This window comes from Octopus sinensis, linkage group LG3, assembly GCF_006345805.1.
Source record: "Octopus sinensis linkage group LG3, ASM634580v1, whole genome shotgun sequence".
NCBI lineage: Eukaryota > Metazoa > Mollusca > Cephalopoda > Octopoda > Octopodidae > Octopus > Octopus sinensis.
This window is the reverse complement of record NC_042999.1, coordinates 157,389,248-157,402,503: the sequence shown is the minus strand read 5'-3', so window position 1 is coordinate 157,402,503 and position 13,256 is coordinate 157,389,248. Positions and strand designations below refer to the sequence as shown.

At 38.9% G+C, this 13,256-nt stretch overlaps 1 protein-coding gene across 3 annotated transcripts in view; it reads left to right on the top strand.

The window, feature by feature from the left end:
- Positions 1-13,256, top strand: part of LOC115209390 (succinate-semialdehyde dehydrogenase, mitochondrial) — a 90,738-nt gene that overhangs the window by 26,452 nt on the left and 51,030 nt on the right. For all 3 annotated transcript variants that reach the window (XM_029777779.2, XM_029777778.2, XM_036501536.1), the window contains one exon: positions 4,237-4,375. In XM_029777779.2, the coding sequence (XP_029633639.1) occupies positions 4,237-4,375 (139 nt within the window). The remainder of the gene's footprint in view (positions 1-4,236; positions 4,376-13,256) is intronic.

The following is a 13,256-nucleotide window of genomic DNA, read 5'->3' as shown; positions in this document are numbered from 1 at the left end:
AGTTGTTATATGACACAAGTTTTCTTGATGCTTTTCCATTTGAGCCACACACAGTTGATGGTTTGGAAGTTTGGAAGTCTTTTCATTAGTTCTTTTCAAATGACCATACATCTTTCCAGTGGTTCTTCTGGTTAACCCTTTAGCATTTAAACTGGCCTCAGAATCCAAGAGTCAGTAGCCTTTGCTAAAAAAGAAAAGGAATACCTTGGGTGTGAGAGCGGAGTACGCCATTGATCAAATAAAAGGTTGGGTGTGAAATTCCACCAGAACACCTGATGAAGGCTGGAGAGTACACCAGCCGAAACATTGTGTTAACATCAAACAAGTTGATGGCACCTGTCAATCCATTATAAATAATGTACATAATTCCTTGCCAGAGCAGCCAATGGCACATAAAAGGGCACCATTCGAGCGTGATCGTTACCAACGTTGCCTTAGAGGCACCTGTGATGGTGGCATGTGTAAAAAGATTTGAGCGAGGTCGTTTCCAAATCCTGCCTGACTGGCCCTCGTGCTGGTGGCACGTAAAAAGCACCCACTACACTCTCGGAGTGGTTGGCGTTAGGAAGGGCATCCAGCTGTAGAAACTCTGCCAGATCAAGACTGGAGCCTGGTGCAACCATCTGGTTCACCAGCCCTCAGTCAAAATCGTCCAACCTATGCTAGCATGGAAAGCAGACGTTAAACGATGATGATGATGATGATGATATCTGGCCAAAAATATTCTGCCTGTTTTATGTTCAAACTGGCCAGATCTGGTCTCTCACACCAACCCTACAATATTGTTTAACCCTTTTGTTACTGTATTTATTTTGAGATGCTCTGTGTTTCTTTCAATTACTTTAAATATGATAAAGAATTTAGTAAAATAACTTAGTTCTCATTAAGCTAATGTTAGGAACATTAAAAATAGTTGTTTTTCAGTATTTCTATGGATATTAACAACGAAATTTTTACTGATGAGAAATGTAGCTGCTATTTCTTGTATGTTAGTTAACAGCAATATATAATCTTTTATATTTTATGTTCTCTCCTTTTTTTTCTCTCCTTGTTTTTCTCTTCTTTTTTCTCTCCTTGTTTTTTCTGTGTCCCTTTCTGTAGAAGAGCATAGGCTCGATTCGTAAAAGACTTTTTCTATTCCTGAGCATTATACTAATACATCTGTTTGTTTTGTACACCACCTGTCTTCATCTTTTGTTTTTTTCGTAAACTCTCCCTATATAATCACGTGTGCATGTGCATGCACGCACACACACACACTTCATTAGTTATTGTTGCTTATCTCCAGGTCAGCTCTGACCCAACGGATCAATGATCAAAAGCATTGCACACATAGTCAACCTACTTTTTATTTTTCATGCATAGTGTGTCTTGGAATACATTATCTAATGTGCTCTTCAAGAAAAACAGGATGTAACATGAAGGAGACTAAGGCTTGGGATGGTGATGATTGAAATACTTTTAAAAACAGACTATATAATCACAGTTCAAATGATTTTAAAAAAGGTTGTATTGTCACGGTTGGAATGCTTTAAAAAATCAAGCCAAAGACAAACATGGTATTTGGAACCTCTGTATTAACTGACATGGTCTTTAGTTTGTCATGTGAATAGAGCTGGAAAAAAAAAATATATATATATATACAGGTGCAGGAGTGGCTGTGTGGTAAGTCGCTTGCTAACCACTGAACTGTTCAGATGTGTTATTTTGCTGCTCCAGATGCCACGTTGTTTCAACGTGAATTGTTGAACTTTCGACTCGATTGCAGGTAGGCGTTTTGTATTTTTGCGAGCGAAGTGAAGTTTTATTACTTGCATTAATGTTTTTTAGCATTAAATATTTTTTTAGCAGATAATAAAGCTCCACTTTGCTCCGGATATAATTTTTCTGCCTGTTGTCGAGTGTAAAGAAAATTGTGTTTTTGAGGCGGCATAGTCCGTCTGCAAAAATTATTTTGAAATTGTCGTTGTGTTATCCACGGGATTTACCAAGGATTATTTTACCAAGGTGTTTCACCAACAGTGTATTTGGCCTGGAATACAATTTTTGGCCGAAAAAGTGAACAAAGAAAATGAAAAATTAATTCCTTTGTCTGAATTTGAACTCTCTTTCTCCGTCTATCATTCATTTGTAAAAAAAAAAAGAACTTTTTTTTGAACTGCCATTTTAATTTTATTTCTTCCCTTCTGTTGCTTTTTTCATTCTCCTTTCTGTGTCTAATTTATTTTGTAACATTTTGAACTGTTTTTCTTACGTTATGGCAAGGAATTTCACTGTGTGGGAATTGACACCTCCCAAAAAGTACTTAAAGGAGCTCGAGGACAAAACCGTGGTGTTGAGGACATATTCGAGGTCACTCGACACCATAATGGTTTTCCCGAAAGCCACCATTATGAACGAGCTGGCAGACTATATGCCAGCCGTTAAACATATTCAACAGGGAGCCAAATACGCAACGATTTGGTTGCTGTTTGACTTCCCTAAAGCAGCTTGCGATTTCGCGAGTAAGCCCATTGAGGGCGAAGAGATTCTGTTTCTCCCAAGCTATAAGGGGGAAAAATTGATACGATTATGGGTCTGCGGCCTGCCGCCCGGCTTTGAGCCCGAGTGGGTGGAAGATTCCATCCGCCGGGGTCTGAGTGGTGGTAGCGCCAAGATCCTGAACGTGAGAATGCAGCCTGCGGCTGACTGGGAAAGGGCAAAAGCTACTTTGACTCTGTGGACCCAGTCGGCCAAGAGTCTGGTTTTGCTGGACTTCTTGAAGATGGCCAGGTCCAAGTATTCGGTGATGCTTGAGGGACGCCCCCCCAAGTGTCACCTGTGTTCGGAGACCGGCCACATTAAGAAAAACTGCCCCAGGAACCAGAGTAGGATCCTGGAGAAGTTAATATCAGAGCCTCTCCCTGCCCCACCAATGGAGGGAGAGAAACAAAGTGAGGAGGGGGAAAAATCCTCCTCCAAAAGAAAAAGAAAAGTGGGGAGCAATGGCGACCCACCAAAGGAACCGGAGGCTGCGGAAGAAAAAGAGGACCCGGTGCGTATAGCACCGGAACCTCAACCTCCCGAGGCCCAGCGTAAAAAGAAAAAGAAAAAGAGGAACGGGACGCAACCAGCGGACTGTAACACCCAGACGGCATCTCCCATGTGTCCTCTGGCGGTTGTGATGCCGGAGAAATTTTATGTAGTCCTCTTCCATAAAGGAGGCACTGTAGAAAACGAAATAGGTAAGATGAGGAAGAGAAACCAATGGGAGGGACTTCGGTCCTGCATGGAATATCCCGAGTGGCCTTCGCAGCTGGCTGCGGAGGTCCTACTCGAAAATGATATGTGCAGGATCGAGAATTCTTTCCCGGAGGATCTCTTGCAAGTCATACCTGTATGCGGAAGCCTGACGATGGACGATTGCGTCATTAAAGCAAGAGAGTTCATCGGTCGGGTAACGTAAAATTGTAATTGTGTTACATTGTGACAGAGGTTTATTGCCTCTGAAGAGACTTTTAAAAGTGTAAATTGTAAATTGAAATTTTTGTGAAAATTTTTTGAATTTTTGTAATTTTTGAAATTTTGTAAATTATTGAAAAAAAAGAACATTGTTTTAGAGAAGCAAAAGTCGGCGGGCGCTTTCTGACTTCTCCCATCACCATCTTCATCAACCACCACCATCATCCATTAATGTCCTTGTCCAGCCCGTAGCTACTCTGTGTGCTGCCCTAGTGGCAAATTATTAAAATAAAGTAGCTTGCTAACCAACCACATGGTTCCAGGTTCAGTCCCACTGCGTGGCATCTTGGGCAAGTGTCTTCTGCTATAGCCTCGGGCCAACCAATGCCTTGTGAGTGGATTTGGTAGACGGAAACTGAAAGAAGCCTGTCGTATATATGTATATATATATATATGCGTGTGTGTGTTTGTGTGTCTGTGTTTGTCCCCCTAGCATTGCTTGACAACCGATGCTGGTGTGTTTACGTCCCCGTAACTTAGCGGTTCGGCAAAAGAGACCGATAGAATAAGTACTAGGCTTACAAAGAATAAGTCCGGGGTCGAGTTGCTCAACAAAAAGGCGGTGCTCCAGCATGGCCGCAGTCAAATGACTGAAACAAGTAAAAGAGTAAAAGAGTATATATTTGAAATATCTTTTGTGTAAAGCAATTCTGGAAAAGTGCCGATTTTAACTATCTGATAAGGTCTCAAAACGTCATTTGTTTATTTATAAATTCATTTTTCTTTTCCTAACAGATGTTGCCCATTTGCAAAAAAGCATTTGGTTTTCAGAGACATCTTTATAGAGCGATGTCCTCATACAGCAGTTTTGTTCACAACAAGGCCTATATCAATGGAGAGTGGATATCTTCTCAAGATGGGAAAATGTTTAAAGGTAAATTAATACTACAAAATATTTTTGAGTTAGATGGAATATTTACAATACTGTTTGTATTATTTGCTTTTTGAAAATTATGACCTCATTCTCTTTCTAATTATTTATACACTTGCAATAACATTAACTTATCACTACTTAAACTGTAGACATGAAAGCCTTTTAGCTATGCAGATTGAGATGATATGAAGACATTCTATTGTTGTCTTAAATAAACAAATATAATTTGGTCACTTCTTATGGATCTGTTTCAGTACAATCATCTCTCAAAATGAGAATCATTCTGAAATAAATTTTCCTTTCAGTTTTGGCTTGGTTTTTACACCTTCATGCCCTTCCTTTATCAACCACTTGAGAATGTATTAACCCTTTCATTACCAACCCGGCTGAAACCGGCTCTGGCTCTGAGTATAAATGTCTTGTTTGCATAAGTTTTGAATTAAAATCTTCCACCAAACCTTAGTCATAATTTATGTTTCTAACACTAGCTTAATGATTACTAAGTTATTTTACTAAATTCTTTGTTATATTTAAAGTAATTGAAAGAAGCATAGAGCATCCCAAAATAAATACGGTAACGAAAGGGTTAAGTGCATTTTATTGTACCAGCAACACTAAAGAAGTCATATCCTGAACAAGACAAAACGAATGGTCCTCTTGATTCAACATTGTCTCCATTTGTTAGCCATTTGCTAGTGGGGTAGTCTTGTACTCTGCAAAACAAAAGATGTTTTCCTTGCTCTGTAATGTCCCTGTTTTTACTAGTTAGTGTCACAATGGAGTGGGTAGAAAAAAGAGTAATTGCAAGAGATAAAGTGTGTGTATGTGCTCATGCATTTGTATGAATGTATGTGTTACATTTCAATACTCTATGTATAATATATGTGTATTCATATGCATGTATTATGAATGACTTGCCTTTGTGTCAAGGAGTTGTATGCATGTGTGTATCCATTTCTATATGTGAGGTTCTGTGTTTTCTTTCCATTTTCATTTTTTATACCACTTTTCTATACTGAACCAACCACATGGTTCAGGGTTCAGTCCCACTACATGGCACCTTGGGCAAGTGTCGTCTACTATAGCCTTGGGCCAACCAATGCCTTGTGAGTGGATTTGGTAGACGGAAACTGAAAGAAGCCTGTCGTATATATATATATATATATATATATATGTATGTGTGTGTGTGTATGTGTTTGTGTGTCTGTGTTTGTCCTCCCAACATCGCTTGACAACCGATGGTGGTGTGTTTACGTCCCCGTAACTTAGTGGATCAGCAAAAGAGACCGATAGAATAAGCACTAGGCTTCTAAAGAATAAGTCCTGGGGTCGATTTGCTCGACTAAAGGCGGTGCCCCAGCATGGCCGCAGTGAAATGACTGAAACAAGTAAAAGAGAGAAAGAGAGTCTTATTGTATACCTCAACATAAAAGAAAAAAAGTGCAGGATATTGAAATACAGATAAGAATAATACTTGAAACTCTTGGCCCTTGAGTCACGTTGTAACTTCTGCAGATTAAAAGTAATAAAATTTATTTACTCATGGACTGAGTTCTATTTATCCTGTTTCTTCTACCAAACCTAGAATGTATTTATGATTAGAGATGAAGTAGAGCAGAAAATATAAAATTAGAACCGTAAATAAAGAAGAGATGATAGAAGAATGTTAAATATTAATAAGGTAATTTTTAGTTAATCAAAGAATAAAATATTCATTTATAAAGTATGAATAAAATTTTTAAAATATGTATATACTAGCAGTAAAACCTAGGAATAAGTTAGGATTATTAAGCTAATCAAGTTCTTTATTTCAAACCAAACTAAGTAACATTGGCGTCAAATTTGGGCAAAATCCATTGAAATTGGTTCATATATATATATATATACACCCTTTTCCTTCTGGTCTTTCAAAATGTGACCTCATGTGTATCGTTGGCGATTTTTTTCCCTCTGTCTTCCTTTCTCTGGATCTTTCCTTCTCCTATGTCTATGTTTCTGACAAAGAGCTCCACTCGAAACGTTAAACCCACCTCCTTTCCTTCTTTCCTGAGCGTCCAATAATACTATATTTGTTCCACGTCCTCGCGTTGTTGTATTTTTTTGTGCTTTCTTGTTTGGATTAACTTTATATATATATATATATATATATAATATATATATATATATGTATGTGTGTGTGTGTATGTGTTTGTGTGTCTGTGTTTGTCCTCCCAACATCGCTTGACAACCGATGGTGGTGTGTTTACGTCCCCGTAACTTAGTGGATCAGCAAAAGAGACCGATAGAATAAGCACTAGGCTTCTAAAGAATAAGTCCTGGGGTCGATTTGCTCGACTAAAGGCGGTGCCCCAGCATGGCCGCAGTGAAATGACTGAAACAAGTAAAAGAGAGAAAGAGAGTCTTATTGTATACCTCAACATAAAAGAAAAAAAGTGCAGGATATTGAAATACAGATAAGAATAATACTTGAAACTCTTGGCCCTTGAGTCACGTTGTAACTTCTGCAGATTAAAAGTAATAAAATTTATTTACTCATGGACTGAGTTCTATTTATCCTGTTTCTTCTACCAAACCTAGAATGTATTTATGATTAGAGATGAAGTAGAGCAGAAAATATAAAATTAGAACCGTAAATAAAGAAGAGATGATAGAAGAATGTTAAATATTAATAAGGTAAATTTTTAGTTAATCAAAGAATAAAATATTCATTTATAAAGTATGAATAAAATTTTTAAAATATGTATATACTAGCAGTAAAACCTGGGAATAAGTTAGGATTATTAAGCTAATCAAGTTCTTTATTTCAAACCAAACTAAGTAACATTGGCGTCAAATTTGGGCAAAATCCATTGAAATTGGTTCATATATATATATATACACCCTTTTCCTTCTGGTCTTTCAAAATGTGACCTCATGTGTATCGTTGGCGATTTTTTTCCCTCTGTCTTCCTTTCTCTGGATCTTTCCTTCTCCTATGTCTATGTTTCTGACAAAGAGCTCCACTCGAAACGTTAAACCCACCTCCTTTCCTTCTTTCCTGAGCGTCCAATAATACTATATTTGTTCCACGTCCTCGCGTTGTTGTATTTTTTTGTGCTTTCTTGTTTGGATTAACTTTATATATATATATATATATACTATACTAATACATCTGTTTGTTTTGTACACCACCTGTCTTCGTCTTTTGTTGTTTTCTTCGTAAACTCTCCCTATATATATATATATATAGCAGCACACACACACATGTATGTATGTTAACCTGTTGCATACATGTTCGTGTGTGTTGCCCTTATATCAACAAAAAGTCTTAACAAAAAACTTACTCGTCGCTAGAAGGGGACTTAACTCCTGTTTGCAAACAATGGTGATTTCTCCAACTTGAAAATTGTTAAAAGTTTTGGTTAGAAATTTAATTTTACTGCTATTCGCTGGTGCCTCTGGTAAAAATAAGTTGACGAAAATAGAGCTAGGGTCATGATGAATGTCCTCCTTAAATTGGAGCGACATGTGTGCTAATTTGTGGACATGCATAAATTACATTCACACACACACACACATCCTGCCTTTTATATATACAGATATTCATATACATACACCCACATATATACACAGAGATATACACATATACCTATACATGTACATGCATTCACACGTACACACATATTTATACATACATGTATATGTACATAGATACTCATACACACACACACACACACAAACACACACACACATATATATGCACTCTTTGTACTCATCACTCCTAAAAAGAAATTAATACAGAACCATATTGATCAGTCAATGCCTATTGGTGATTGAAATTTTGAATTAGTGTGTTTACACTATAGAGTTTCAAGGAAAGTATAATTATTCTTCACAGTTTTGTAAAATATTGATGTCTAAATGTACAGATGAATATATATTTCTTTACTACCCAGAAGGGGCTAAACACAGAGGGGACAAACAAGGACAGACAAACGGATTAAGTTGATTACATCGACCCCAGTGCGAAACTGGTACTTCATTTATCGACCCCGAAAGGATGAAAGGCAAAGTCGACCTCGGCGGTATTTGAACCCAGAACATAACGGCAGACGAAATGCGGCTACACATTTCGCCCGGTGTGCTAACCACTCTGCCAGCTCGCCGCCTTCTGTACAGATGAATATAACTTCATACACAGATATGCATGCGTGCATACAGTTAATTGTAGATATACATACATGCACACATATGCCTATACATGCGTACACACACACGCAGGTACATGTACATGCCTGCACAGACATAAACATATACATGCATTTAGACACACACACACACATATATAAAAATATATAGATGTGTCTACATATATGTACATGTATGCACACATATACATATATATATAAGTATACATATCTACACACACACATTCATACTTATGCATACATACATATATACACACACACATACATTCATACTCATGTATACATACACACACACACAGGCATGCATGCATACATACACGTCCACGTACACATGTGTATGCATCTGCTTGTACATATATGTGTGCCTACATAAAAACATATACATGTGCACACACATATACATGTGTACATTCTCATATGTATATATACACATACCTACATATACAGGCATATGGTCATACACATACACACATAGACATCATCATCATATCATCATCATTATCATCATCATCATTTAATGTCCATTTTACATGCTGCATTGGTTTGACGGTTTGATTAAGGTGGCAAGCTGGCAGAAACGTTAGCGCACCGGGCAAAATGCGTAGCCATATTTCGTCTGTCTTGACATTCTGAGTTCAAGTTCTGCCGAGGTCAACTTTGCCTTTCATCCTTTCGGGGTCAATTAAATAAGTACCAGTTACGTACTTGGGTCGATATAATCGACTTAATTGGTTTGTCTGTCTTTGTTTGTCCTCTCTGTATTTAGCCCCTTGTGGGTAGTAAAGAAATAGGTTTGATTGAGGACTGGCAAGTCAGGAGGCTGCATTAGGCTCCAATCTGATTTGGCAAGGTTTATACAGCTGGATGCCCTTCCTAATGCCAACCTCTCCAAGAGTGTAGCGGGTGCTTTTTACATGCCACTGGCATCAGGGTCAGTCAGGTGGCAATGACATTTACCACACTCAAATGGGGCCTTTTATGTGCCACTGGCACAGGAGCCAGACAGGTGGCACTGGCTCGGATGGTGCTTTTTACGTGCCACTGGCATGTATGCCAGTCAGGCGGCACTGGCATTACCCACATACATCTCTTCATATACATACATATGTACTTAAATACGCATCCACATACAGGCTTAGAACATATCTACACATGCCCATAATTAATTATGTATATGTGTGTATGCATACATTCACATAAGTGCAAGAAAAAGGAAAGTATTTGTTTAGTTGTATGTAAAAAAGTCGAAGGTGGGAGAGAGAGTTATGTAACTGGAAAATAATTTTGAAGTATACAGAAGATGTGTATATAAATAAATAAATAAATAAATAGGCACATATTAATTTAAATTATATATATAGGCAGCACAGGAGTGGCTGTGTGGTAAGTAGCTTGCTTACCCACCACATAGTTCCGGGTTCAGTGCCACTGCGTGACACCTTGGGCAAGTGTCTTCTACTATAGCCTCGGGCAGACCAAAGCCTTGTGAGTGGATTTGGTAGACGGAAACTGAAAGAAGCCTGTCGTCATCATCATCATCATCATCATCGTTTAGTGTCCGCTTTCCATGCTGGCATGGGTTGGACGGTGCAACTGGGGTCTGGGAAGCCAGAAGGCTGCACCAGGCCCAGTCTGATCTGGAGTGTTTCTACGGCTGGATGCCCTTCCTAATGCCAACCACTCCATGAGTGTAGTGGGTGCTTTTTACGTGCCACCGGCACAGGTGCCAGACGAGGCGGGCAAACGGCCACGATCGGATGGTGCTTTTTACGTTCCACCGGCACGGAGGCCAGGCGAGGCTGGCAAATGGCCACGATTGGATGGTTATATATATATTTGTATTTTTCGACTTTTGTGTGACTCACTTGATTTGACATGTTCATGCCCATTATTTATTCTTTAATTCCATTTCCTGAAGAAGGAATATTAGTTTCAACATTTCAAATTATGAGTTATTTTTTTATCAGTAAGCATAACAGAATGATATTTTGACAAATTTTTGTTATCATTTTTATGAATTTTACAGATCAAATTCATCAGATACATTCTAAAAAAAAGGACTATTTGGTCAGTTCTGGTAGCTTATTCATTCACAAGTTTTGCTTCTTTATCAGCCAACATCGCATAATGCCAAACCCTATATCCCATTTGAAATTTTCCAGTTTGCATTCAGTTGCAGATTTTCGATAGGATGCCTCGGAAAAGCAAGAGTTACATTGGCAGAAAACCAAAAAAATTCTTCCATTTTGCATTCCTTGCAGGCAAACAAGACAGAAGAACAATGTGTGCTTCAGCGTGCTTGCAAAGCTGCTTCTACTGCAGAGCATCACAGATTGCTCAGCAAGCAGAACTCCGGTGTGCTCACAACGCAGCCTCCTTATGAGAGCTCAAAATCTCTCGTGGAAGCGCCATCCAACCAAAATGCAAATATATGGGAAACTACCACCTGTGTAAATTCTTGTGAAAGATAGGTGAGTCCAGTTTGCTGGACATTGTTGTAGAGCTGAAAAAGAGGTAATTTCTACTCTCCTCCTCTGGAAGCCATCTACTCGCATTACCAGAGGGCGCACACTCTCCTACCCTGATGTAATCTCCAGGGATACAGGCATCCAGCAACAGGACCTCCGTAATGCCATGATGAACCGTGAAGTCTGGCGTAGCATAGTAAATTCCATTGTCTCGACCACGGTCAAACAATGATGAATGATGAGGCCTCTACTTCAAATGGCTGTGCTTTAGAGACTGTTTAACAAAGGGCCACAAGGCTTAAGGCTGATTCTCAATGTAAAATGCGTTCTCATGTCTTTTCGAGGGTTTCTTCCTGTTGCTGGTCTAACAAGGCCTTTCATTACAGCCCCCATGAGGACTACACATCACATCCACATATCATCATTGGCAAATGTCTACTGTTTGTGTCCATTGTAATGCAATGAAGTGACCAGCAGAATCTACCGGTATATGCTGCTCCAGTGGAATGGTTAGCTTACCTCATTTACAAGTCAGTGCTGAACCTTTGAAGTTCCTGCTGTTTGAAGACCATCCAGATTCTAAACACTTTCTTCGGAATATAAGAGCCTACAGTTCCACTTTCCAAATGACAAGCTTTGGTCATTCACCAATAAAAGATGGGAAATATATGCCCACCTTCAAAGTACAAGGCCAAATTTACCACCAAATTGGCTCCCTTATTCCACATGATGGTGATGAACACAGCTTTCTCCCAGATTTGCTTTATGGAGAATGGACCTGAGGAAATTGCATGAAGCACTTCAGTTGCTACAGGAACAAGACCATCACTTCTGCAGCCTCTTCAATATATGATTCATACCATCAACCCCTACGTAACCATTTTCAAAACTGATCTTCATGTTAGAGATGCTAACACCAATTAGTTTAAGGTTGTCATTTAAGGTGACCGTGCTCCACAAGGGCAGCGTCAGGGTTGCTTTAACAAACACCAAACCGACGCAGTTGCAGTGCTTATAGCAAGTTTCAATGAGTGTGCTTCAAACTGTGATATTGTTCTTGAATAGCAAGACTAGCGTCTTCAAAAAATAAGTGAAATTAATCCTGTGTATGATGCCCTCCAATATCCATTATGGTGATGATGGCTACTGCATTGACTTGCCAAAGTTTAATCTGGAAGTGGTAATGCATCTTCAACCATGAAAAACCATTTCACAAATGGAATTTTATGCATTTTGGCTTATGGTTCACAACAATGACATCAACGTTCTTCATAGAACACAGATGCTCCTCAATCAAAACTGTGCAGATGTATTTACTAAGGTAGATATTTCTTATTTTATGATTTCTTTCAAAACGTTTCCTTAGCCAGGTCACTAACTATTTACTCCACACATTTCTTCCCTTTCCAGATTGACACCAAACGGGTAAGACAGCATCAAAAGGAATTGCGGGCAGAAGAATATGACAATCTTCATGATGAAATGAACCGAAATGATCAGGTTGTTGCTTCGAATATTGTACGTTCTGTCATCCTCCCATACACTGGAGGCCCCCGGTACATGCAGGATGCTCTCACTTATGTCCACCACTATGGCTGTCCACATTTTTTCATCACCTTCACTTGTAATCCAAAATGGGTTGACATCCTCTCTCTCTTACTTCATGGCCAAAAATCCTCCAGATAGGCATGATATCACATCTAGAGTGTTTCATCTGAAGCTTATGAAAATGATGGACATTATAAAACATGGATATATTTTTGGACCATTAAGATGCTTCATGTACACCATAGAATGGCAGACAAGAGGACTCCCTCATATCCATATCATCCTCTGATTTCAAAACAAACTCATGTCAATGGATATCAACAACGTTATCAGTGCAGAACTGCCAAATCCCCAAGAAGACCCAGTCCTTTTTGAAATCATAAAAACCACCATGATCCATGGCCCACCTAAATCCAAGGTCTGCATGTATGGACAATGGGAGGTGTACAAAGCGTTACCCACATAAACTAATTCATGACACCCACACTGGTGATGATGGCTATCCTTTATACTGTTGCAGGGCACCACAGGTGGGTAGACATATGGCAGCAATAAAAACGGTTGATGGTCAAGAATTGAATGTCAACAACAGATGGGTGGTACCACATAACAAGGTAACATTTGTAAAATGTTTACGACCCACATTAATGTTGAATTCTGCAACTCTGTGAAATCGAT